Source organism: Microcebus murinus, chromosome 5 (assembly GCF_040939455.1).
Source record: "Microcebus murinus isolate Inina chromosome 5, M.murinus_Inina_mat1.0, whole genome shotgun sequence".
Lineage (NCBI taxonomy): Eukaryota > Metazoa > Chordata > Mammalia > Primates > Cheirogaleidae > Microcebus > Microcebus murinus.
The window spans coordinates 111441525-111466252 of NC_134108.1; the positions used below are offsets into that span (position 1 = coordinate 111441525).

Sequence of the window (24728 nt, forward strand, 5' to 3'; positions counted from 1 at the left end):
AAGGAAGGAAGGAAGAACTTGGAAAGAGTTCCCATCAATACATTTCATCTTTTTTATTGAATTTGTAATAAAGGAGGTAGTGAAGGGGAGGGACCACTTAAGAGGCAGAACCCATATTAGACACTGGGAAGAGAAAAATTTAATTAAATCAATATGAGGGGAAGTGGCGGAGAGTCAAAGGGAGCCTTGACCACCCTTCAACATCAAATCAAGAAATCTGGGGAAAGCAAAGGATTAGGAGAGAAGAGAAACAGACATTGTCTTTAGTCTGTCCTTCTCCTCCAGGTCCAGGAATTACAATGCTATTGAGCGAGCAGTTCAGAGAAGATTCTCCCATCCTACGCTCAGATGTCACTCCTCACCAAGCCCTCCTGGAGAGTGGCCAGGGTTGGCCTTAGCCGACAGAAAAGGAGGGGTTGGGAGTCCAGGAGTAAGGAAGGATCATTAGGGAGCCCCAATACTGATTCTCCTCTGGCTGGAAATGAGCAGGAAGGAGACACAGCTCAAATACTAAGCAGCCAGAAAAAGAAGAAGATGGCGAGAAACAGGAAGAGGGAATCCTGCCAGCTGGAGGCCGGGTGACCCTGTCCCAGATCCACACCTGTGGGAGAGAGGAAAGCTGCAGAAGCATATGCTCCTAGGCCAGGAGGGGCCCAAGGGGGTTGATAAGGCTCCCTGGTAGGAGCTGAGTGTGACTCTTACCTGTACCCCGGCGGAAAGGCTCATGGGTATTGAAGACGGTGGTGAAAAAGCCAAAGGGAAAAGCACCAACACCAAATGAGAAGTGAAAGCCCCCAGTATCACCAAATGGCTGGAATCCCTAGGGGGGTAAAAAAAAGTCAGAGGGGAACCGCACAAATCACTGGCAAGGAAGGGACACAAATGGACAAGAAGACTCACCCCTCTGCTCTCTGGAGCTGGTCGCTGGCCCTGGGGGCGGGGTGGAGTTTTCAACCTGAGAAAGAGGAGAGAGACTATCAACAGGGAATTCTCTCCTCTTCCACGTCCTCTTCCTAGGGCAAAAGCCTTCTACCTTCCCTGAGCACAACTCCTCTCACCTGGGATCCTGGGGTTTCTGGCTCCCTCGCCCATAAAGTGGGACAACATTCTCTCTGCTGATCCCAGCTTTACACACTGGGCACTCTTGCCGCTCTGGCCGTGTCTCCAGCCACTAAGGAGAAAAAAATGAAATGGTTTCCAGTACACAGGAGGGTCTTCCAGCTCCTCAGACCTCCCCATTTCCCTCTTCATCTCCTTTGAGTACGTACCTGATGGAGACAGGGCCAGCTGGATGGGGCAAAAAAAGAAAGGTCAAACAGGCTACAGAAAAGAAAGACACAGATCCCAGATTTCACAGAATCCCATTTCACCCCTCTTCCCAGGTACTACCTGCCATTTCTTTTCATATTTTCCACAACCTCTACCATGCCAGCCAACTCGGCCTACCTGCTTCTCTGATCTTCTAACACCCAAAGCTCTAGCCATCCTCAACTACTCAAGCCTCTCTCCTCTCCTTTCCCCCAACAAACACACAAATTTCATCCCCTCTTAGCTCTGCCTTTCAAATTTATTTTCCAATTCTTTTCAACCCACCCCTTTCCAAGTATCCTCTTTCAGCACCAACCCCATTCTTGCCCCATCACTCCAAACCAAACCCCTTTACTAGCATATTCCCCTATTACTCCGTTTCTTTTCCCTTTATTATTTTTTTCTTTCAATAACTTTGGTACTAACCCTCTCCCTTTCAAGCTCAGTGAAGTCCCAATCTCCACAACCCCTTAACCTCTCTAACCTGCCCCTCCACAGTGCCCTTGTCCCCAGGTTTATCATACCACCCCCCTCCCTTATCTCATCTGAAGATGATCCTATATTCCCTGGCTCTCCCCCACTCAACTGATGCGTGCCTCCCCTAACCTTTGCGTCTTCTCTGTTCCCACCTGTGCAGCGAAAAACGCTCACTTTCCTGGGGTAAGATGGCTCGGGTTTCACATGTACAAATGTACGGTGTCCCCCACTCCCCGCCGCACCTCCTCCTCTTAACACACCACACGCCCCAGCTCCTAGTTCCTAAGACCTTTCTTTCCACAGATCTCGTCTGTCTGTACAGGCGTTATCTTCCCACCCACACATACCATAAAAGACGTATGTCCCCTCTTCGGGCCTCACCTATAAGGACGTGCCCTCCGATTATCTGTATGATTGTAGGCGCCCCACTACCAGTCTCCCCAGCATAGAGGTGAGCCCCACTGCCTTCCGCCCGCCTCCCGACTCTCACCAGTACAGGTGGCCACACACACTGACCACAGCTTCCCGAGCAGTCTCCAAACATATATTACATTCGAAGGTCGCGCCCGCCCCGCCCCGCTCGCGGTTTGGCCCTTCGGGGCCCCCGTCCTCTTCCTCTGCTGCTGCCATGGCCGGTTTTGTTTAGCCCCCCCACGTACCCCTCAAATACACACACAACACACACACACACACACACACACACACACACACGCATACACACATACACACACACACGCCCCAACAAACGAGAAACCACCTCCTGCCCACGATCATTGGGCAGGCTTCAAGCTTTTCTAATCACTATTGGCCTGAGTGCCTGCCAATCACATAGGGTTCACAAGATAAGATTGGTCCAAGGTTTGCGCGGTCCTGCCCTTGCACAGTGATTATTGGCTGATAGAGTCGCAGTTACTATTCAGTGCCAAGGACTGGCAATAACTCGCTACACTCCGTCCCGTCGCCCGGCCAGGGAGGGCTTTATTCGTCTGAGTAGATGCCAGTCATAAAGACCAGAAGCAATTGGCTCGGGACTACCTAGACCTCGCCCACCATAAGCTTTCTTTCTTTCACTTCCTCTTTCAGAGAATGTCCGGATTCCTATTGGACTTTGGAGCGTATTGCCCTAAAGCAACTCATTGGCTAGAACTCGACGGAAAATGGTGGTTAGGTAAAATGCGCCTGCGCAGCACGCGGCGGGACAAGGTGGGCCAACCCTGTGAGGGTTGAGCCTTCTCTGGTCCCACCCCTTTACCTCTATCTTGTCGCCATAGTGACTGCTCTGCAATTGGCGGGGCCTACAGTTCAAAGGCCTCGGCTTGGCCTCATCCGGGTTCTTCGGCTGTAGACTCTCTCGACTGATTGGGCCGTTTCCTTCGCCCCTGATTGGACAACACTGGGAAAGACGGCGAAGAGCTAGCAAAAGAGAGCAAATACAAGGGTTGCAGGGTTCAAAATGGCTCCGGCCTCCTGGGGTGACGTAGAGAGCAGAACTTGGTTCCGCCCCTCCCTCTTAGTGAAGAAGCGAGCAGAACTGGGATTAGCCCGACGTCTGGATGGTGCGAACATCGATCTGCGGTGCTGGTGTTAACCCAACTCTCTCGGCTGGACGACTCAGCCCGCCCCTCTTTAGGTGATTTACAGAGCAGAACTGAACTAAAGCCCCACACCCTTCTTAATGTGACACAGAGTAGAACAGAGTTAACTCCGTTTTAAAGTTTAACTGCAGAAAAGCTCTGGCTCCACCCTTTTGCGAGTGGTGCAGAAGGAGCAAGGCCCGCCCCTTTTTAGGTGACCCGCAGCGGAATAGGGTTGGGCCCGCCCCTTCCTTCGTGTAATTTGCCCTGCAGAACTAGGGTCTTCTTCCAGGTCTGGACCCCTGGGAGCTTGGGTCTTTCCTACAGTCAGTGACCCTCACTGTGGCCCAAGAAGCAGAACTAGGTAAAAGTCCTCCCACTACCAATGTTCTTTACATCCTCTTTCACAAGGCATGCAAGGCAAAGGTGTGTCTAGGGGCGGGAGGCAGACACAGGCTGAGGGCTGTTAAGCAACACCCTGATAAAAATGTCCCATATGACTCAAGAGTAAGGAAAGATGAGAAGTTGGGAGGTGCATAGAGGAGGATTGGACAGGTAACAGTTCAGGATGCTTGAAGAGGTTTAGCAAAGAAGGAATTGAGAGGGAAAGGTGGAGACCAAGGATGGAGGAGTGATGGAATGATCCTGGTAAAGGGATAATGGGACTATGGGGAAGAGGGGAGCAGGGTTTGGAGAGCTAGATACGTGGCTACAAAGTTAAGGAGACATGCTCATCCTGGAGGAATCAGCATTCTTCCTCACATTTTTTGTCTAGGAAGCAACCCTAGTTGCTATTGGAAGAAAAGATGCACAAAGATTCTATGTTGGGGGGAGGGTATGTCTCAGGGTGAGTAAAGAGACTGATAGGAAGGAAGGAGCTAGGAAAGAAAAAGTACTGAGGTAAAAGCATGGAAAGCAAAGGGTCAGGGAGACAACCAGAGAAATCCCCTCTCTAAAGGCCAGAAAGCGTGGGTGGAGGAGATAGCTGGACTGCTGGTAGATAGTGGGGGGACAAAGGGCAAAGAGACCAGACCAGAGGACTGGAGGGTGAAGTGGGGTGAGATGGAACCCTGGAAAGAAAAAGAAGAGAGGTGAACTCACTACTTGACACATGGTAGGTGCTTGATAAATGTTTAGAATTGAATGAGAGACAGAAAAAGGGGTCTGTGAGAAGAGATGGAAGGAATAAGCAACAAGATACTGGAGTTAAAGGAAGAAACCAGAGAGAGACCAAGTAAAAGTGGCAGTAAGAGGAGAGCGGATGGAGAATGAGGGGAAGGAATGTACCGAAGGGGGAATGCAGCACCAAGGGATCCAGAGCTGAAAGGGGGTTGGAGGAAAAAAGCTGCAGCTGGAGCCAGAGGGGCAAAGACGAAGGAAGAGCCCCGCTGAGCTCTCCTGGGGTGGAACTTGCAAGATGATAACTGGTAGATGTGGGGAGGAGATGCTTTGGTCTCTGGGAAGCGATTGGCAAAACAGGCTGCCCATCACCGCCCCCCACTTCCTGGCCAGCCCCGGAAACCAGCGGGCGTTGGGGAGGGGTGGGGGGAATAGCGGCAGCAGCAGCCCCAGCCCTCGGAGGGACAGCAGGAAGGGAGGGAGGGAGGGAGGGTGTTGGGGGCGCCACCCCCCACCATTCCTACCGCTATGGGCCCAACCTCCCACTCCCACCTCCCCTCCATCGGCCGGGGCTAGGACACCCCCAAATCCTGTCGTCCCCTTGGCACCGACACCCCGACAGAGACAGAGACACAGCCATCCGCCACCACCGCTGCCGCAGCCTGGCTGGGGAGGGGGCCAGCTCCCCAGGCCCCCCACCCCATTGAGGTGTGGGCGGGAAAGGGATGGGAGGAGGAGGGAGGAGGGTGCTAAAAAGGACTAGGATGTGGGGATGGGGCGAGACTGGGTCTGGGAGGGCCGACTGGGAAGAGGGTTGCTGGGGAAAGGATAAGGGCCGACTGGGGAGAGGGCTGTTGAGGAGGAAGAGAGAGGGCTTGAGAGGGAGGAAGGCTGGAAGAAACACGGGAGGGAGGAGAAATGGAAACCCTTGTGAATTTGGGACTGGGGGTGTGGACAGGGAATTCTGGAAAGGGAATTCCCTACAGCTTCCCCAATTCTTTTCCTGCCCTTTGACCCCACATAACTTTTGGGGGGGGGTGTCCATGAGGGGAAAAGGCCAGCAGAATTTGCTTCCTAGAAATGCCCTCAGGCACCTGTTTCCATCTAGGCACAGGACCTCTTGGTTTCTCAGTGGCCTTCCACACTGCTATACAGCTGACACACAAATGCCTTGTGGGGAGCCTTGTTTTCTACATTGAATTATTGTGCCTTTGACATGTTTAATGATGTGTGCAGTCTGGTTGTCTGAATATCCATAGGCAGTGGAGACGTGATATTATTTTTTGTCAGAATTGGCCATTCTCATATTTCCTGTCCATGTCTCACATCCAGTTTTGACATGTTCAAGTACCATGTGTGAGTTTTCATATACTGCACCTATTATATGGTTTCATGTTACGTGCACGTTTGGTTTTGCATGTTTACTTTAGCATGTAATGGTTATATACTTTATTTTGTTTTCCTGACATGTTATGTCCATGGTCCTCCCATATGCAGTAGTCTTCTCGTGAGTGGGGTCTCACGGCTTGGCGGAATAGCAAACACTTCCATGCGGTGATCAGTGATCGGACCATCCTGTTTGTGTGTGCATTTTCCCAATCATGGTTTACATAACATATGTGCATGCCCGTTCATGTGGTACACTGATGTAACACAACCATAGTGTGTGTGCTTCTGGTTACATGTACTATTTATTTGCTAAATTTATTGTCAGCATATTTTACAAGCCATACAGTCATTAAATTTAGCCTTCCATTGTGTTTTTAAATCCTTGAACAATTGTTCTCCAGAGAGGGTCACTTAATATCCAGTATTAGAGAAGGTAACTGGGTCTTCAAGTTCCCAAAGAACCATCCCCACGTGCCTTACCTGCTGACCTCCCTGGCCTGTGTCTCTTCACGCACATCATCTCTCCAGTGGCTTTGTACACACAGAGTCCATGAACTCGGTGCACGTCACAGGGTCAACCCTGCTGTAAACCCTCATCATCCATGTTTGTTTATGGACATCATCTCCCACTCTTCACTGTTGGCACATATTTGATGACAGCAGCATCTTCCCCCTGTCACATGTTCATCCCATCCTGTATGTTTCTTTTGTGTGTGAGATGACCCCTTCCTGATTGTTGTCACTCTGCCTTGTATGTGTGTATTCAGAGTAGGTTACTGTTAGGCTTGGAGTGTTCATTACTTTCTTGGTGACTTTTCCTTTAGCAGTCAATATTCCTCGAGAGGTTAGCTCACTGATTCATGATCAGAGCTGTCGTTTCTGTCATTAGTTGTGGCTGTGTGGGTATGTATACAGCCTTATAATCTGTTCAGCAAATGTTTATTGGGTGCTTGTTCTACCTCCTATTGTGCTGGCATTAGAGATAAGGCAGAGTTCCTGTCCTCAAGCTGCTTACAATCTAGGGAGGGAAACAAAAATGCCAGTGAGCAGTCACACAGTATGTTTTTGAGATCAGTGGTTGTCAAACTCGAGTGCACATCAGAATCACTTGAAGGGCTTGCTAAAATACAGATTGTTAGGCCCAGTGCCCAGAATTTCTGATTCATTAGATCTGGGATGAGGTCTAAGAATTTGCATTTCTACATTTCAAGAACCATATGATGAACATAAACATGTAATGAAAACATAGACCTGGAGGGGTTCAGGAGACTTCCAGAAGGTGATATTGAGCTATGTGAAGTCTATTCCAGCCAAAGGGAACAGCATGTGCAAGGCGTAGAAGCATGAAAGATCATGGTGTGTCTGAGGAAATGAAGTAAATAAATCAGTTTGACTAGAGCGAAAAAAGGCTTTTGTGGGGATGTGGTGGAAGATGTAAGCAGAGGTCAGCTTGTCAAGAAGAGCCTTTATGACGGGGAAATGCTCAGATTTGTGTTACAGAGAAAGCTCTTGGGTTGCTGTGTCTGAACTCGGCAGGGGCAGCGAGTGGGAAGGAGCCGCTGGGAAAGCCTACCACTTCCCAGCTGGCAGGGTCCCGTTTCCTCTATTGCCAGTCTCACTTGGCAATGGGCTCACCTTTGAGCACAGCCCTTCCTGTCATGGGAAGGGAGTGCCTGTGGCCTCACTGGGAGTGACAGGTATTTGCCTGAACACCATTTTTGTGACTTGTGACCCTGCCCCCAGCAGTGGGGCAGAGTGGAGGAAGAAGGAAGAACCTAGAAGGCAGGTTCTGGGTGCCTGCGCCTCTTCCTCTTGAGCCCTTTCCTCTTGCAGGGCATGTGCTGCTATGTCCCTTTTACTCTCTGCGCTCCATTTCTCCGGTGTTGAGGCCTTACACGCTGTACCTGCCCACCCAGATTGTCACTAGAAGGGAGGGAAGCGGGTGGTGGGTTTGTTTGCCTATCTCAAGGCAGGATTGGTGCATGTAGCTATTCCAGGTATGTCCATGGGTTTATCTATGAATAGGGGAGGCTGCTGGGGTGGAGAGGGATTTTTCTAGGTATGTAATTGCATTCCTTTATCTGTCACTGGGTATGATTGTAAATTTATATCTGTGTATGAACTTGTCAGTCTTTGTGTGACTATGTGTGTCTGCTGGCATTAGTGACATGAGTCTTTATTCTTGCCATTTGGCCATTGAGTGTAAGTCTGTGGGTGTTTTGTCACCATCGCCATACCTGCTCTGTGCTGTGTACGTGTATGTGTGTACTGTACATGCAGGCGGCAGTGTAACTGAGTGGTTAGGAACACAGGCTGCTTAGTTTTTATCTAGAAACTGCTGCTTAAGAGCTGTATGTCCTCAGGTACGTTATTTAACCTCTTTGGACCTATTTCCTATAAAATGTACATAATAGTGGTACTTTATAGATCATTGTGTGATCTATATTTATAGATCATATTTAAGATTTAACTGAGTGTATAGACCTGTACTGTCCAACAGAAATATAATGTAAGCCACATATGTAATTTTTAATTTTCTGGTAGCCACATTAAAAAAGGTAAGAAGAAAGTGAAGTTAATTTTAATAATATACTTTGTTGAACCCAATATAGCCAAAAGATTATAATTTCAAAATGTAATTAATATAAAAGATTATTAATGGGATATCTTGCATTGTTTTTCATTCAAAGTCTTTGAAATCTGATGTGTATTTTACATTTCCAGCACATCTCAATCTGACTAGCCACATTTCAATAGCCACATGTGGCAGGTGGTTACGGTATTGGACAGCATAATTATAGACCATTATAAGACCTTACCAGCTACATGGGTTAGCTATCATTATTATTGTCATTTATTATCATATATCTGTGAGTGGTGGATGTCCACATCTCATGTCTCTTGCCTGTCTGAATACATCTGGGGCCCTCAGGAAGAGGGGTTGGAGAATGGTCTTGAGCTCCCCATCGTCACTGCCCCCATCCTTGAGAGGCTTCCTGGGAAGGTTTCCATGGGAGCCTTGGCCCTATCCTGTCTTTGGCCCTTGTCCTCATAGCACCCTTTCAACCCTGCCTTCTGTGCCTTGCCTACCCCACTCCCTTCCAGAAACTAGGCTGACAATCCCTTGCCCTATCCCCTGCAGGTGGCCAGAATGGAGCTGTGGCCAGGGGCATGGACGCTGCTGCTGCTGCTCTTTCTGCTGCTGCTCTTCTTGCTGCCCACCCTGTGGTTCTGCAGCCCCAGTGCCAAGTACTTCTTCAAGATGGCCTTCTACAATGGCTGGATCCTCTTCCTGGCTGTGCTTGCCATTCCTGTGTGTGCCGTGCGAGGACGCAATGTCGAGAACATGAAGTGAGGGGCAAGGGATAGTGGGTGATGAGGGGACCTAAGGGTGAAAAGTGAGTAGTGGATTGGAGGGAGGAGGCACGGTATTTGTAGAAGAGACTAAGAGACCCCAGAGACGAGGAAGGGGGAGAGGACTGCAAAGGTGGCCAGAAATACAGTAGGGTGGAGGGAGCTGAGGCATGCAGGTGGACCTCAATGGATCCCACTGGGACGCCTTGCTGTGACCCCACAGGATCTTGCGTCTAATGCTGCTCCACATCAAATACCTGTATGGCATCCGAGTGGAGGTGCGAGGGGCTCACCACTTCCCTCCCTCACAGCCCTATGTTGTTGTCTCCAACCACCAGAGCTCCCTCGACCTGCTTGGTGAGACCCCAACACAGGGCACACCTCCCCCAGCCACGCCCTCCCTCCTGGGACCTTCCCCGGCATCTCCTCCCTAGAGGCCCTCAACTCCTCCTCCTCCGGGACATTGCCCCTTTGCTCCCTCCTCAGGCCTTCTTTCCCTGGGGTAGAGCTGCCCCCATAAACAGAGTACATATACCTGTAGTCTCCCTTCCCTTCACATGGGGCTTCCCTACCCAGTCCCCTCCCTCCTTTATCTCCAGTGCCTACTAGTATGGGTGAGAGCTGGGTGAGGTGGGCTTCCTGCTGTGACATTCTGCCTCCGCCTGATCCTTGCCCTACCCTCACCCCTGCCCAAGGGATGATGGAGGTCCTGCCAGGCCGCTGTGTGCCCATTGCCAAGCGCGAGCTACTGTGGGCCGGCTCTGCTGGGCTGGCCTGCTGGCTGGCAGGAGTCATCTTCATCGACCGGAAGCGCACGGGGGATGCCATCAGTGTCATGTCTGAGGTCGCCCAGACACTGCTCACCCAGGACGTGAGTCATCCTAGGGAAATGGGGAATGGGGGGCTAGAGAGTAGAACACTTGTAAATCAACTGCTATGCAGGGTCCCATTAGAGCATTGCGCCCACTCCGACGCCCATATGTGTGTGTCTTCCTTGACCTTCTTTCTTCCCCAGGTGAGGGTCTGGGTTTTTCCTGAGGGAACAAGAAACCATAATGGCTCCATGCTGCCCTTCAAACGCGGGGCCTTCCATCTTGCAGTGCAGGCCCAGGTGATTACTACTTCCCCTCCTGCTACTCAGCCCATGGCTCCCACAATTCCGTCTTCTCAGGGCAGAGGTTGGTTGTGGGAGTCTCAGAAGAAAGCTGTGTGCTGATCTTCGTTACCCCTTCCCCAGGTTCCCATTGTCCCCATAGTCATGTCCTCCTATCAAGACTTCTACTGCAAGAAGGAACGCCGCTTCACCTCGGGTGAGGGCTCTGAGCAGGTCTGGGGTAGGGTGTGTCCGGAAAGGCCATGGGAGAGGCTGGGAGGACGTTCCAGTGAGGCAGGGGGATCATTGAGTGTCAAAGCTATGAAATAGCCACACAATCATCTAGTCTGACCCCGTATCAGCCAATAAGTATTTGCTAAGCACCCACCATATCCTGCTAGATGGGTACTACTTGGCCCCTCCAAGAGGGGCTGTTACTATCTAGCAGGAAAGATACAGCCTGTGTGTGCAAAGCTGTAATGAATAACACTTGGCAGTAAACCAGACAAGGAGGGCTGGAGGGTGTCTGGATTGGGGTTTGGGGAGGGCTTTACACAGGAGAGCCTCAGAAAATAGGTGGCAGCTGGCAAGCAGGGTGGTTGTCCAGGGTTGGTGGAATAGAACTGAAAGGTTGAGAAGGGTAGTAGCAGGATTGCGCTCAGAAGCCTGGGTGGACAGGCCATGATGGTGCTCCCCTGCCCCAGGGCGATGTCAGGTGCGGGTGCTGCCCCCAGTGCCCACAGAAGGGCTGACACCAGACGACGTCCCAGCTCTGGCTGACAGAGTCCGGCACTCCATGCTCACCGTTTTCCGGGAAATCTCCACTGATGGCCGGGGTGGTGGTGACTATCTGAAGAAGCCTGGGGGGGTGGGTGAAGCCCAGCTCTGAGATCACCTCCCATCTGTCCCAATCTTCCTTCCCACACCTACCGACCCAATGGGCCCTGAGCAGGGCCAAGCCCTCTTCCTTGATTCCCCTCTCCTCACTTAATTCTCCTCTTTGGAATCTTCAACTTCTGAAGTGAACGTGGATTCAGCGCCACTCCCTGCCCCTTCCTGCCCTCCCCTACCCCTCGTGGACTCTCGTGCCTCAGTGCAGTCTCCACTCTGACCCCTACCTCCTGCCATCTTGTTTGTGGGACACTTGCCTCCCCCACATCTCCAGTGAGTGGTTTAGCCTACATAAAGATGGGGAACATTCCACTCCATCCCCAGTATCTCTTCCTCTGTGGTCTCTCCCTCTCCACCCAACATTGGCCAGTGGGCTCATCCATTCTGTGGAACAATTCTCCCCCACCCCAAGTCCATGGATTCAGTGGACTCATCTGTCTGTGAGGAGGACTTCTCACCCTGTGGCTGGAAGCTGATACCTGGAACACCCCTGCCAGGCTCAGCCTGGGAACTTTCCTCAGCGCCTTCACCTTCCCTTCCGGTGGAGCCTCCTGTCAGTGGGGGCTGGACTCTTCTAACTCAGAGATCCCTGCTCTTGCCCAGATGCACAGGGTCGTGCATACTCCTGGATGCCAGTTCGATCTCCACATTTCTGCTTCTCCCTGTCCCCATGGTACAGTTCTTCAGTGGTCTTGGCCCTACCCAGCTCCCAGCAGCCCCGCTGTACCATCTAACCAGACACAAAGGGAAGAGGCAGACATCAGGTGCTGCACGCAACTTCTGCTCCCCAGGGAGCTGGGGAAAAGAACTGAACCCTGGCTGGAGGGGATAAGAGGGCTTTTAATTTATTTCTTTTTCTGTTTGAGGCTTCCCCCTCTCTGAGCCAATTTTCATTTCTTCCCAGTGGCATTAGCCACTCCCTGCCTCTCACTCCAGACCTGTTCCCACATCCAGGGAGGTAGGCTGGGAGCAAAAGGAGAGGGTGGGACTGAGTTTTGTGTGATTGGTTTTTATTAATTACCTGGATAAAAGCAAGAAACTGAAAATAAAGAGAGAGATCTGGGTGCTTGCTGATTACATTTGTTAAGGAGTTGAAGAAGCAGTCCTTGCCCAGGCAACCTGCCCCCAGCCAGAGGGCTCAGGGGTAGGTCAAGACCACCCGCCTTCCCTTTTCTCCAGCTCTCCGAAGTTTCCATTGCTCATTGCTCCTCGTGGCTGATAGCCTTATCTGCAGCTCCCAGTTGGCCAATCCCAGAGGATTAGTGAATCCAGTTTCTGTATAAATTAGGGGGCAGGAGCACTGCAAGTCTCATCAGTGATGGAGGCCAGGGCCCAGGCTGTTGTCCTCGCAGGAGCCTATTTAATGAGAAGGCAAAGTGTCTGTGGTCTGTGGAGGCGCCTCCAGCCTAGAGTGGACAACACTGCCAGTCTCACCCAACAATAAGTTGGGTAGCCAGGTGCGGTAGCTCACGCCTGTAATCCTAGCACTCTGGGAGGGGGAGGCAGGCGGATTGCTTGAGGTCAGGAGTTCAAAACCAGCCTGAGCAAGAGCGAGACCCCGTCTCTACTATAAATAGAAAGAAATTAATTGGCCAACTAACATATATAGAAAAAATTAGCCAGGCATGGTGGCGCATGCCTGTAGTCCCAGCTACTCGGGAGGCTGAGGCAGGAGGATTGCTTGAGCCCAGGAGTTGGAGGTTGTTGTGAGCCAGGCTGACGCCACAGCACTCACTCTAGCCTGGGCAACAGAGTGAGACTCTGTCTCAAAATAAATAAGTTTGGTAACTACTAGGCTGTGGACAGGGTCCCAGAAGAGAAGGGTGGAAAGGTATGGAGAGAGTGAATATTGGAGAGGGGTTTCTGAAAAACATGGAATGGTGAATGGGGAGGGGTCTCTGGAAGAGCTGGGGACAGTTGGTGGGAGATGGGGGTCTAGGTTGGGGGAGTGTGAGGACTCACAGGTGCCCAGCCTCTCCTCCAGCAGCAGCACCTGATCGCTGAGAGATTCGATCCTGTCGCCCCTGCCCCACAGCTCAGCCACCTGTTCGGGCTGCAGCTCTTCGGGCGGCATGGGCAGCACCGCCCTGACCCAGGCCCCGGCCTGACCGACCCACTACAAAGGAAGAGACGCCTCAGGGTGTTGCAACCGGCCCGCCTCGCCTCGCCCGTCCGCCGGCTTGGCCCCAGGCGCCTCCGCTCACCCGCTCCAGCCGCTCCAGGCGCCCTCGCAGCTCGCGAATCTCCCGCCTCAGTGCGCGCTCGTCAAGTTCCGCCTCCCGAACTGGGACAAAAAAGAGCAAGAACGTGAATGCCCAGGCCCTCGCCTCGGGCCCAGGGTCCTCCCTGCGGCCCATACTCCCGCCTGCTCACCGGCCACGCTGAGGATGCTGGCGCCGGTTGGCGTCTCCGGGGACCCCGCTGTGCAGGTGCGCCCGTCTGGGCCCAGCAACAGGCCGTGGGGGCAGCTGCAGGTGAAGCTGCCCGCCGTGTTGAGACAACGATGTGAGCAGAGGGTGACGCCAGCCCTACATTCATCCACGTCTAGTTACGGGAAAGAGGAGAGGGCTGAGAGAGGGGGCGGGGCGGGCTCCCCGCGGGGGGGGGGGGGGGGGGGGCGCGAGCGGACTCACCCACGTGACAGTGCTTCCCTCCCCAGCCGGGGGCGCACTCGCACCGGTCGGGCCGAACGCAGACGCCTCCGTTCAGGCAAGGCTTGGTGCAGATGGCTGCGGGCGGAGGAAGGACTCAGACCCAAACCGACTGCCCCCGCTCCCCAGCTCCTTCGCGCCTCCCGCAAGGCCTGGAAGACCCAGCCTCACCTTCACAGGTGAGCGCCCCCGGGTGCCGCTTCTTCCAGCCCTGGCAGCACACGGCATGGGTCTGCTGCACCTCCCGCCTCACCTCCCGCCACGCCACACGGTAAGTGGTCCTGGAACACAGCGCCCTTCTCAGGACCCTAAATATGGGTCCTAGTTGGTGTTCTTGGCGTCCCTCTTGAGAGACCCCGGAGTCCCAGCTCCCCATCCCTCACCTGTAGGTGCTGCAGATGCGCCTTCCAGCACACAGGGTCAGGTAGGGCTTGTACACCGGTTGGCTGTAGGACTCGTTGTAGCGGAGCGGGACCACCAGTGTCTGCTTGGAACAGACCCCCTGACTGCATCCATGCCAGAGAAGGAGGTGGGAGACACTGAGTGGGCCAGGCCCTGGGAAGCCAGGAGTCCCATTTCCCTCAAGGAGCCACTGAGGATCAGCTTTCCCTGCAGAGGACAGCGTCACTCCCCACCAACGAAACTTTTAACGTTGTTTGGTTCCTGTGAACCCCCACCCCCAGCAAAAGGCTCCCTTGAAGAGCTCACCCCGGCCCCACGCCCTCTGTTGTCACCTCTCTTTGAGAGATCCACCCTTGGCCCCTTGGCCTGACATCAGGAGCAGGAGGAATGAGAGTCCGCCTAAGAGAGGGCACAGCTCAGCCTGGGACCCCATGATTCTCATTTACTCTGGACTCTGTGGGCTGCAGGCAAGAAGAGGTTAATGGCTGCCCTTCCCCTCTCCTTGTTAACTTCTCCAGCCCCAGCCCCTCCAAGAGCCGTCTGCTGGTACCCTCTAAGGGGGTCAGGACAATCACCTTCACACACTAGCCACCAGGATTGTCTACACCTTTGTGTACATTTAACTAAGACCATCATATCCTGTAGCTTATCATGATCCATTCAGCATCGTACAAGCTCACACCCAAAACATGCCCTCCACCACCCCTCTTACCTATCCACTCCTAATCCTCTCTGCATAACCTGGAGGGACAGACACATGGTCAGCCCTCCCCTCAGGACCTTCCTATCTTTAACATGCCCTCTTATAACTTAATCTTCATACCTTCAAACCCCCAAATATTGTATACCCTCACACCTTACATGCAAACTCAAGCATCTGGACCAAATTCCACAAATGCCACACCTTAAACAAATCCCTACTGCTTTCACACACCCACACCATCACATACACCTAGATGCACATCCCTCACTCCAACAAGGCCTCCAACTCCCACCCACCCTGGGGCTCTGAGTGACCCCAACTCTTTCCCCATCAACGCTCTCTTCCCACCTGCCTTTCCCTCCCTCCATTCCCACCTGGTTTCCCTTCTGCCCTGGGAAACTTCAGGCAGACCAGCCTCAGCAGCAGCAGCTCAGACTGGTGGGTGGCAGGAGCAGGCTGGGAAGGAGAGGAGGGGCTGGGCCAGACAGAGTCCTCCCATCCCTGCCCCCTCCCACAAGCCTCCTCCTTGGCTCCAGCCTGGTCAGTTCTGTGGGGTCAAATCCCACCACCCTCATCCCCACGCCACAAAGGCTTTCCTAGAAGTTTCTTCCCAACCCTCTGAGACCCCCTATTTCTGAACTCCCCAAATCAGGAGAGGCTACTGGTTTTATAACACCACCAGTACCCGTGGCCCTTGTCCCCACCTTCAACCCAACACAGACTGAGGGAGACTTAGGGGGTGGGAGAGACAAGAGCTGGCAGGCAAAAAGCAGGTCAGGTCCTGGAGAAAAGGCAAGATCAGCTGAGGAGAGAAAGAAGGGCAAGTCGTCACAAAAGGGCAGGGCGGCAGCCCAGGGCACCAAAGGGAAAACTGCCCCCATCCCTTGATGACATTTGTTAGGGCTTAGGGGGGAGCAGAGTTGAGTCAGCTACCACCCCCCATGCCAGAACAGACAGGGCCCTATTGTCTCAGCCAAAATTCCTTCTTTCAAAAAAGAGGAGGCTCATTGTCCAGCCCCTCACCCAGCTCTGGCCCACAAAGCTCAAATGCCCACCCTGACCCTCAGGCCCCTTGTCTAGCCTGGGGGTGGCAGGCACATTCCATCCATGAGGCTGAGGACCAAACTTCTGGAGCCCCGGGCTCAGCCCCCCAGTCTTAGGCTATGACAGGAAGAGAATTGTCTTCAGCAGGAAAGAACCCACAGAGAATCAGGATCCCACACAGAATGGGCATTGAGAGAGAACGGAAACACCAAGGGGGTCCCCACCCCAGTCCAGGCATCCGGGCACCCGGGCCTCAAGCTCTCCATCCCCACCCTCCTTGGGGAGCCAGGTCCCCTTCACCTGGAAATGAGCCAAGCCACACTGAGGAAATGGAACTTTATTTCCATAAATACAGGAGCAACACCCCTTCAAGGGTAGTTAAAAGAAGGACTGGAGCCTCAAAGAAACTAGGCTCCCAGGGGTTACCCCAACACTGATCATAGGGACTGGGGGATCCCCAAACCTGAGATGGGCCTCACAGGCCACAGATATTCCCCAACACTGACACTTTGAGAATGGAACTGTCCCCATGGGGGAGCCTCAGAACCCCACTCATGGGTAGTCCCTCTTGGGGGTTGGGAGGGCTGATGACAGAGGAGTTCAGAGAAAAAGGGAACATGGGGAAGATGGAAGCTAAAAATGTCCTGAGTGGCCTGGAAGACCCCTGTGGTGGGCGGGGCTGGTTCTCCTCCTGTCCAGCCAGACACAGAGCAGCAGCAGCAGCCACAAGTTAAAACCCTGGTTTCTCACATCCCAACTTCAGCCTTGGGAGAAAGGGAGAGCATGGAGCAGCCCTCCAAGTAAGAGGACATGAGGTAGGGGAGACCGGAACTTTTCATTCACGGAGGAACAGAAGAGGGGGTTCTGGGAGCTCTGGCAGATGGGGTCAGTGTGGGAGCAATGAGGTGGTCATAGGCACGCCAGAGCCTGACATCTGCTTTCCAAGGCCACCACTTGGTTTCTGGGCGGGGGAGGTCCTGGGGACTCTGTGGACATCCTCAGGAGAGCCAAGGTTCAATGCAGGTCTCATAAAGGGTGCGGTTGGAATGCCAGGCTGTGTGGGGGATCCCGGGCATCGGACACCTCACTATGGCCCCCCGGGCCAAGAGAGTCTTCAGCCCAAAAGAATCACGCAGATAAACCTTCAAGGTGGGCGAAGGGGCACGGGAGCATGTAAGAAAGACACAAGGAGAGATAATGTGAGTTCCTGCTGGTGTCCTGGGCCTCCTCCCCACAGGGTGAACCCTTCAGCTCAGGAGTCATTGGCAGGGAAGGCTCCAGAATGGGCTGGGACAGTGAGTAAAGAGGGGGGGTAATCCCAGGGTGCTCACCAGTTGCTCCTCCATCTCCAAGACCGTCTCATTTGCATCATAGAAACCAAAGAAGCTACAAAGAGATTTGGGGGCAGGTTATGAGGAGAGCTGGAGAAAATCAAGGTGGGCTAGGGTCCTTCAGGAACTTACAGCCTACCGGGGAGATGGGCAGCAGGGAGGGCACCAAGAAACACTTAACTGGCTGGGTATCATTATCTCATGAGGGGACACGCTGAAGACACAGCATCACTTCTGTAAAATTCCCATCAGAAATGCATCACAACCTGAATCTAATCATGAGGAAATATCCAACAAACTCGAACTGAGGGACATTCTACAAAATAGCTGGTCCATATGCTTCAAAAATGTCAAAGGCTGGGCGCAGAAGCTCACTCCTGTAACCCCGACACTTTGGTAGGCTGAGCATCACTTGAGGCCAGGAATTCAAGACCAGCCTGAGCAACATAGTGAGACCCTGTCTCTACAAAAACAAAACAAAATAAAAAGTTATCCAGGCACAGTGGCACACACCTGTAGTCCCAGCTACTCAGGAGGCTGAGGGAGAAGGATCGCTTGAGCCCTGGAGTGTGAGGCTGCAGGGACCTACAGTTGTGCCACTGTACTACAGCCTGGACAACAAAGCCAGACCTCATCTCTAAAAACGAACAAAAAAGACATGACAACTAAATGCAACATGGGATCCTGAGCTGGAGCTTGCAATGGGTATTTTTTTCTATAAGGACAATGGTCAATGTTAATTTCCTGATTTTGATAATTATGTCTTAGATATGTAAAAGATATCCTGTTTATAGAAAATGTTCACTGACACACTGAAGTATTTAGGGGTAAAGAGATATCATGTCTACAACCTACTATCAAAAGGTTCACACAAAATTTATATATTAAATATTTAATTAACTTATATTTAAATATAATAATATATAAATAAAAAGTATATATGTATCTAGAGAAAAGATATTTATGTAAGCATGTTAAAATATTAACATTTGGGAAATCTAGGTGAGACATATACAAGAATGCTTTGGATTATTTTGTAACTTAAGTATAAAATTTCAAAGTAAAAAGGTCTTAAAAGTTTTTAAATTAAAGAATATTTAACTAGCATGGTCACTGAGTGGACCCTGGCCATGAATAACTGAATAAATGCTAATAGTGTATAGTCCAATAGACTATGGGAGCAAAGTGGAAAGGCCATTACACTAGTTTTAGAGCATCGACAAAGGCTTCCCAGCGATGATCCTGGACCAGATAAGGCATCCCAGGCAAAGGGAATTGTAAGAGCAAAGGCACAGAGGTGAGGCACAGCTGGGTACTTGGAGCTGGATTGGAAGCCTAGAGGCAATGCTGAGGGGCTGAATTTCAGAAAGAGTTAGGAAAGCAGTAGGGGCACACAGACCTGGATTTGAACCTCAGCTCTTGCCACTTTCCCCCCACTGTGTGTGAGCATATTGCTTACCCTCATTGTGCTCTATAAGAATACTTCATAGAAAGGAAGTAAAACGCTGTGGTTAAGAGCCAGGTAGCCTGACCTCACCACTTACAAACTATGAATGTAGATAAGTTATTTCATCTCTTCGCACCTAAATTTCCTTCATATGTCAAATGAAGATTAGGAGTCATTACCACATAGGGTTGGTATGAGGAATAAGTGAGCTAATGTATGCCAGGTACTAAAAACAGTGTGACATGGGACATAAAAAATGCTATAAAACCACATGCAATCACTATCATTCATAGGGTTGCTGTAGATGTGAAATGAAATAACATATATAAATCTCATTCTTACTATTATATTATTACAATATTGTAAGCAATGCCATGCCTTCACTCAGAACCCTCCAGTGTCTTTCCATCTTACTCAGAATAAAAAAAATCAAATGCCCTAGTTACCTGGTACTTTGAGGAAGTGAGGATGAGGAGTTAATGGGTACGGAGTTTCAGGGGGAAAAAAGTTCTAGAGATGGATGGTGGTGATGGGTGGTAGTTATGCAACAATGTGAATATACTTAATGCCAGGCCAGAGTCGGTGGCTCACGCCTGTAATCCTAGCACTCTGGGAGGCCGAGGTGGGCGGATTGCTCGAGGTCAGGAGTTCAAAACCAGCCTGAGCAAGAGCGAGACCCCATCTCTACTATAAATAGAAAGAAATTAATTGGCCAACTAAAAATATATATACAAAAAATTAGCCAGGCATGGTGGTGCATGCCTATAGTCCCAGCTACTCGGGAGGCTGAGGCAGAAGAATCGCCTGAGCCCAGGAGTTGGAGGTTGCTGTGAGCTAGGCTGACGCCATGGCACTCTAGCCCAGGCAACAGAGTGAGACTCTGACTCAAAAAAAAAAAAAATATATATATATATATATGTATATATATATACATATATATATATACTTAATGCCACAAAACTGTACAGTTAAAAAGTTAAAATGGTAATTTTTGTTATGTATATTTTATCACAATAAAAAATTAAAAAAACAAGGGCTTACTTTGTCCTATAAAGGTTTGACAAAACTGGTACCCCCTGCCACCTCTTTTAACCTCCTCTCCCACCTCTGTCAGGAGTGGGGAACCTGTGGCCTTATGGCAAAATGCTGCCTGAGTCCTTAAGTGCAGTCTTTTGACTAAATCCAAATTTTGCAGAACAAATCCTTTTATCAAAAGGGGTGCAGCAGAGAAAAACAAAGCTTTTCTTGTCTTCTTCAGTGCTTAAAAAGAATCTTAAAATCAGAAGACCAAAGCTTCCCCACTGGCCTCATTTCCCACACCTGCCCCAACTTGTCTGCAGGTGCTACTCCTCCTTGGAGGGTTCCTCCCCCAGAATGCAGCTACCTCCCTCACTTCCTTCAGTCTCTGTTCAAATGGCAACTGCTCTAGCCACTACTGAAGTAGGCTCCCTTCCCCTGCCTTATTTTATCACCACCTGACATACATTGTTACATTTACTTACCGTCTCCCTAACTAGAATGTAAACTGTGTAACACTGGGGACTTCTCTTTTACTTACTGCTGCAATCCCATAGCCCAGAACAATACCTGGGCCCATAGTGCTCAATAAATAAATGTTGAGTGACTAAAGTAGCTCAGGTGACATTTCAGATCACTCGTGATGACCTATAACAGAGGCAAGCACATAGTGCCATGGAGCCATGGATTTTCCCAAGGAATAGCATGGAGGGGACAAGGATAAAAGCTGTCACTATAGTCCAGACAAAGTGGTGTAGAAAATATGTGATAGAATGGCATGGAACTACACACATACATTGTACCAATGTCAATTTCCTGGTTTTGGCTGGGCGTGGTGGCTCACACCTGTAATCCTAGCACTCTGAGAGGCTGAGGTGGGCGGATTGCTCAAGGTCAGAAGTTCAAAACCAGCCTGAGCAAGAGCGAGACCCTGTCTCTATTATAAATAGAAAGAAATTAATTGGCCAACTAATATATATAGAAAAAATTAGCCAGGCATGGTGGCGCATGCATGTAGTCCCAGCTACTCGGGAGGCTGAGGCAGGAGGATTGCTTGAGCCCAACAGTTTGAGGTTGCTGAGAGCTAGGCTGACGCCACGGCACTCACTCTAGTTTGGGCAACAAAGCAAGACTCTGTCTCAAAAAAAAAAAAAAATGTCCTGGTTTTGATACTGTGCTATAGTTATGTAGGATGCAACCACTGGGGGAAACTGGGTGAAGTGCCTCTCTATAATACCTTTGCAATTTCCTATGAATCCATAATTATTTCAAAATTGAAAGTTTTTACAAAGGGGTAATGGTAGGGAAGGAGAGGAAGTAGAATCAGCAGGACTTAGTGACTAGCTAGGTACGAAGGGTTGGGGTATGATTCCCAGGTTGGCACTGGGTGAAGCCAGGGAGCACTAACTGAGCAGTGGGAGGAGCAGAGCACTTTTAGGCATGACACAAAAATTGGTGGGGGTTGGAGATGTCTTTAGCCAGTCTTCAGGCCACACAGGCCCTTATTACCTGGACTGCCAGGGAGTAATGACACCATCATCAGGGCCCCCAATCAGCACCAGGTGGCCCACACGAAGAAAGTTCTTTCGCCATGCTGCAGGATGGGAAGAAGAGAGCCTGAGTCAGCCACAAGGTCAGGGCAGGTTGCAGAGAAGAACAGAGGAGGTCAGAGAAGCAGAAAAGGGGACACAGGTAGAAGCCTGGATTCTCACCTGTGGCATTGGGATGATCTCTTTCCCCATTAATCAAGGCCAGGAAGCTGCTGGCATTGAGGTATAAGTCATCATGGTGGGGGTCTGGGTACAAACAGCAGTTAGAAAGATAGGGAAGCAGAGGGGAAGCAAGACTGTGGGCTGCTGTACAAGTCAAAGTGGACAGCAATAAAACAGTAACAATGGTTGTTAACATGATAGCAAGCACTTTCATCAGCACCTGTATAAACCAGGTACTATTCAAAGTATTTGCATTCATTTAATTTATTTAGTCTTCACAACCAGTCTGTGAGATACATGCTATATTATTATTTTACAGATAAGGAAAACTGAGCCACAGTAACTTGTCCAAAGTCACCTAGTAAGGTCAGGCTTCAAACCCAAGTAGTCTTTACATTCATCAGTCGAAATACTATACCAGGGGTTGGCAAACTATAACCACTGGGCCCAATCCAGCCTGCTGCTTGTTTTTATAAATAAAGTTTTATTCCAATACAGAAACACGCATTCATTTATATATGGTCTATGGCTGCTTTCACACTACAACAGCAGAACTACATAATTATGACACAGACTGTATGGCCTACAAAGCCAAAAAGACTTACTATCTGGCCTTTACACAAAAGGTTTGCTGACCCCTGCATCAGGCTATACTCTGAGGCAATAAGGTGACAACATAAAGCATTTTGAAAAGTACATGTTCAAATAGTAAGTGCTCAATAAAAGCAAGTTATTACTGTCATCACTGCTATTGGTTATGGTAGAGGTGGGAGCAGCAAGACCCTACACTCTACAGTGCCATCTCCATGGAGGCCCCAGTTCAGCATCTGCCACTCACCGTGCCAATAGTTACAGATGGAGAATTCCTGGCCCCAGGGGCTATAGCAGATCCGGTAGAGGTTAGACCGCATGGAGGTGGGAAACAGCCATTTCAAATAGTCCGTGTCTGGCAAGAGAACAAGAGTGCCAGGTGACCATAAACCTCTTGCCCCCCCCCAAAAAAACTCCGGCCCTTCTATGGAGCTCAGTGCCCCCTCACCTCCATACTGTCCCATCTGTGGAGAGGAGAGGGAGATGAAAGAATCCACATTGTGATCATCCATGACAGAAAGCAGTGCTCGGCACACCAGGCCCCCTGCAGGCAGAACACCACATTGGGCAGGGACTTCAGACAGCCAGGCCAACAGTACCTGCCCCCACTGTTCCCCCAACACACTGTACAAGAAGGAGTCTGAGGCTCAGAGAAGGCAGACACGCCACGCCCTCTGCCAACTGATCACACATCTTGTAAGTAACAGAGCCAAAATTAGATACTGCTTCCTGACTCTAACTCTAGGATGCTTTTACCTGCCCCATTTGCCTTTATGTCCAAGTTCATGGGTAATGGGGAAAGAAGGGGCGGCGGTGCAGGGAGCCTCCCCCCAACTCAAGACAGAGATGAGTCCCACGTGCTGAGGGAAGTCAGAAAAGAAGGGCTCAGGTACCAGAGCTTCGGCTAGAGCAACGTGGTTCAGAAAAAGGGACACTAGGAAGCGTCCCTCAGAAACAGACCAAGCCTCGGGCTTAGGAGTCCAGAGCAGAGGAGTTGCCTACCCTGCGAGTAGCAGATGAGATGCACCCCTCGAGGGGCCTTTGCCATGATGGGGACCACAGCCTCTCGGAACCCTTGCACCTGTTCCCACAGGGGTCGCAAGCTCTCTCTCCCATCGAAGAGATCGAGCACTGTCACCACAGTCCCGGGGTGTGTCTGTGGGAAGGGGGCAATGCAGCCACCAAGGGCGGGCTAAGAACCCCCCCACACCACCCGCTGGCCCGCGTCCACATGCCTACTGTGCCCTGCCTGAACCAGGGATCCCATCAGCCCCCAACTCTCCCCACGCCAGCCAGCACCAGCTCCCCGAGGACCTGAGGGTGGCTTTCAGTTACCCGCTCTCCGTCCCAGCCCCTACAGACGCCTCTACTACCCTCCACCCGCGTGTCCTCTGCCAGACCTCGTTGATGTATTCCAGCAGGTGGCGGAAGCTGTACGAGCTGTCGAAGAGCCCGTGCACCACGATGACCGGCTTGTAGGGCGTGCGGCGGGGCGAGGGGGCTGCAGGCAGCAGCGGCGGCAGGAAAGGCAGCAGGAGCAGGACCCACGCCGAGGGGAGCCGCTGCCCCCGGAGCCCCCGCATGCTCCCGCCTGAGAAGGGGACGATGAGGGCCTGTGAGGGAGATGACAACACCCTCTCCCCTCGGAACAAACGCCGGCAATCAAGCCTCCACCTCCCGCTTCCACACTAGGTCTTTGTCACAAAATAGCCTACTTTTAACTTACTCCAGTCGTCTCCCCACAAACACACCCCTACCACGTCGGCGCACCCACGCGCACCCGAAGTCCCGCCCCCAACTCGGCGCCCGGGGGGCTCGGTCCCGAGGCCAGGCTCTTCCTAACGTGTCACCCCAGCCACGCACAACCAAGGTCCTGCGAGACCCCTGAGCAGCAGCCCAGGCCCCCTGGAAAGTGCAAGCTCCCACCTGGCCTGGGTCTGTAGGCCTCGCTCCGCCCGCTGTTTACTTCTCTCTAGCCTGGAACCCACGGGGGAGGGGAAGGGTTTGAGGGGAGAGCGCGCACGGGAATGACGGACGTGGGGGGCGGGCTGCTCGGGGTCGCGCACAGCCGTCACGTCCGGGGCTTTCCCTGGCAACCGTGCCAGCGTCCCCCGCAACGCAGGGCTGGGACCGGAGGGGGGATGGAACATTCCATTGCGCCCTAGGAGCGGGGAGGAAATAGGCGGAGCGATCCATTTAGGCTGGTGGGGAGAGGAAAAAGCAGGAAACATGTCGGGAAGTCCAAAGAAGGCCCCTCCAGACCCCACCGCACCCAGCGACGCAGGGGCCTGATTTCCGCCTTGATTCCCCCACTTCCCAATGCAGGGTCGGGCACCGCAGCGGAACGTGCAGTTTTCTCTCCCCAAGGGTGGGTGCGGGTGGACTGGGGAAAGGTAGTCCCCAGCATTTTGTCGCCGCTGGAGGAGTGGCAGGGTGGTCTGGAGGGCTGATGCCAACCCGGGCGTCCCGTTCAACCCCCGCCCGCCCCAGGTTGGCGTCTTACAACTCTTCATTCTGAAGTGCGTGTAGTGCCCTTGTCTCCAGAGACGCGGAGAGCCCTCGACGCCTCTCGAGCTAAGTGCAGCCTGGCCCAGTCTCTCCTGCCCTAGCCTACTCCCCTCCCCA

General features: G+C 51.8%; 4 protein-coding genes across 13 annotated transcripts; 1 reads left to right on the plus strand and 3 right to left on the minus strand.

Annotated features, from left to right (window-relative positions):
• Positions 1-28: 28 nt before the first annotated feature.
• RNF5 (ring finger protein 5) lies at positions 29-2545 on the minus strand. 4 transcript variants are annotated; one of them, XM_076003464.1, is made up of 6 exons: positions 2276-2545; positions 1269-1287; positions 1059-1171; positions 901-955; positions 703-820; positions 29-601 (listed from the first exon to the last, which is right to left on the minus strand). In XM_076003464.1, the coding sequence occupies exons 1-6, from the start codon at positions 2413-2415 to the stop codon at positions 504-506; spliced, it is 543 nt and encodes a 180-aa protein (XP_075859579.1). In that variant the 5' UTR covers positions 2416-2545; the 3' UTR covers positions 29-503. The 4 variants fall into 4 exon arrangements, with proteins under 4 accessions (XP_075859579.1, XP_075859578.1, XP_075859577.1 ...); XM_076003463.1 differs by having other exon boundaries at positions 1269-1320; XM_076003462.1 differs by having other exon boundaries at positions 2133-2375.
• A 572-nt stretch (positions 2546-3117) lies between these two features.
• On the plus strand, positions 3118-12279 carry AGPAT1 (1-acylglycerol-3-phosphate O-acyltransferase 1). Of its 5 annotated transcripts, none has more exons than XM_012741115.3 (7): positions 3118-3415; positions 9010-9218; positions 9445-9578; positions 9917-10092; positions 10237-10332; positions 10459-10531; positions 11019-12279. In XM_012741115.3, exons 2-7 carry the CDS (start codon positions 9019-9021, stop codon positions 11201-11203), a joined length of 864 nt encoding a protein of 287 aa, XP_012596569.1. In that variant the 5' UTR covers positions 3118-3415; positions 9010-9018; the 3' UTR covers positions 11204-12279. The 5 variants fall into 5 exon arrangements, with proteins under 5 accessions (XP_012596569.1, XP_075859574.1, XP_012596567.1 ...); XM_076003459.1 differs by lacking the exon at positions 3118-3415 and adding an exon at positions 3450-4473 and having other exon boundaries at positions 11030-12279; XM_012741113.3 differs by lacking the exon at positions 3118-3415 and adding an exon at positions 3453-4473.
• Positions 12199-15401, minus strand: EGFL8 (EGF like domain multiple 8). 2 transcript variants are annotated; one of them, XM_076003456.1, is made up of 9 exons: positions 15336-15401; positions 14591-14719; positions 14240-14362; positions 14028-14137; positions 13839-13934; positions 13579-13749; positions 13410-13489; positions 13168-13321; positions 12199-12561 (listed from the first exon to the last, which is right to left on the minus strand). In XM_076003456.1, the coding sequence occupies exons 2-9, from the start codon at positions 14698-14700 to the stop codon at positions 12518-12520; spliced, it is 888 nt and encodes a 295-aa protein (XP_075859571.1). In that variant the 5' UTR covers positions 14701-14719; positions 15336-15401; the 3' UTR covers positions 12199-12517. The 2 variants fall into 2 exon arrangements, with proteins under 2 accessions (XP_075859571.1, XP_075859572.1); XM_076003457.1 differs by lacking the exon at positions 13168-13321.
• Positions 15402-16327: 926 nt separating this feature from the next.
• Positions 16328-24631, minus strand: PPT2 (palmitoyl-protein thioesterase 2). 2 transcript variants are annotated; one of them, XM_012741097.3, is made up of 9 exons: positions 24030-24129; positions 23504-23694; positions 23106-23259; positions 22552-22647; positions 22351-22458; positions 21513-21596; positions 21310-21394; positions 17337-17391; positions 16328-17147 (listed from the first exon to the last, which is right to left on the minus strand). In XM_012741097.3, the coding sequence occupies exons 2-9, from the start codon at positions 23684-23686 to the stop codon at positions 17004-17006; spliced, it is 909 nt and encodes a 302-aa protein (XP_012596551.2). In that variant the 5' UTR covers positions 23687-23694; positions 24030-24129; the 3' UTR covers positions 16328-17003. The 2 variants fall into 2 exon arrangements, with proteins under 2 accessions (XP_012596551.2, XP_012596549.1); XM_012741095.3 differs by lacking the exon at positions 23106-23259 and having other exon boundaries at positions 24030-24631.
• Positions 24632-24728: the final 97 nt, after the last annotated feature.

Excerpts from the sequence above, each read along its gene's own strand:
- RNF5 (XM_076003462.1), bottom strand. The coding sequence starts at position 2,329 with ATGTTTGGAGACTGCTCGGGAAGCTGTGGTCAGTGTGTGTGGCCACCT. Across the intron at positions 956-1,058 it reads CAGAAACCCCAGGATCCCAG|GTTGAAAACTCCACCCCGCC; the intron begins GTGAGAGGAGTT and ends CCTCTTTCTCAG. Across the intron at positions 602-702 it reads GCCTTTCCGCCGGGGTACAG|GTGTGGATCTGGGACAGGGT; the intron begins GTAAGAGTCACA and ends TCTCTCCCACAG.
- AGPAT1 (XM_012741113.3), top strand. Across the intron at positions 10,093-10,236 it reads AGACACTGCTCACCCAGGAC|GTGAGGGTCTGGGTTTTTCC; the intron begins GTGAGTCATCCT and ends TTTCTTCCCCAG. Across the intron at positions 10,532-11,018 it reads GGAACGCCGCTTCACCTCGG|GGCGATGTCAGGTGCGGGTG; the intron begins GTGAGGGCTCTG and ends CCCCTGCCCCAG.
- EGFL8 (XM_076003456.1), bottom strand. The coding sequence starts at position 14,700 with ATGAGAATCATGGGGTCCCAGGCTGAGCTGTGCCCTCTCTTAGGCGGA. Across the intron at positions 13,750-13,838 it reads AGGGAAGCACTGTCACGTGG|ACGTGGATGAATGTAGGGCT; the intron begins GTGAGTCCGCTC and ends TCCCGTAACTAG. Across the intron at positions 13,322-13,409 it reads GCCTGGAGCGGCTGGAGCGG|TGGGTCGGTCAGGCCGGGGC; the intron begins GTGAGCGGAGGC and ends CTTCCTTTGTAG.
- PPT2 (XM_012741095.3), bottom strand. The coding sequence starts at position 24,616 with ATGAAGAGTTGTAAGACGCCAACCTGGGGCGGGCGGGGGTTGAACGGG. Across the intron at positions 23,695-24,029 it reads GGCCTACAGACCCAGGCCAG|GCGGGAGCATGCGGGGGCTC; the intron begins GTGGGAGCTTGC and ends TCCCCTTCTCAG. Across the intron at positions 17,392-21,309 it reads ATTACTCCCTGGCAGTCCAG|CTTCTTTGGTTTCTATGATG; the intron begins GTAATAAGGGCC and ends ATCTCTTTGTAG.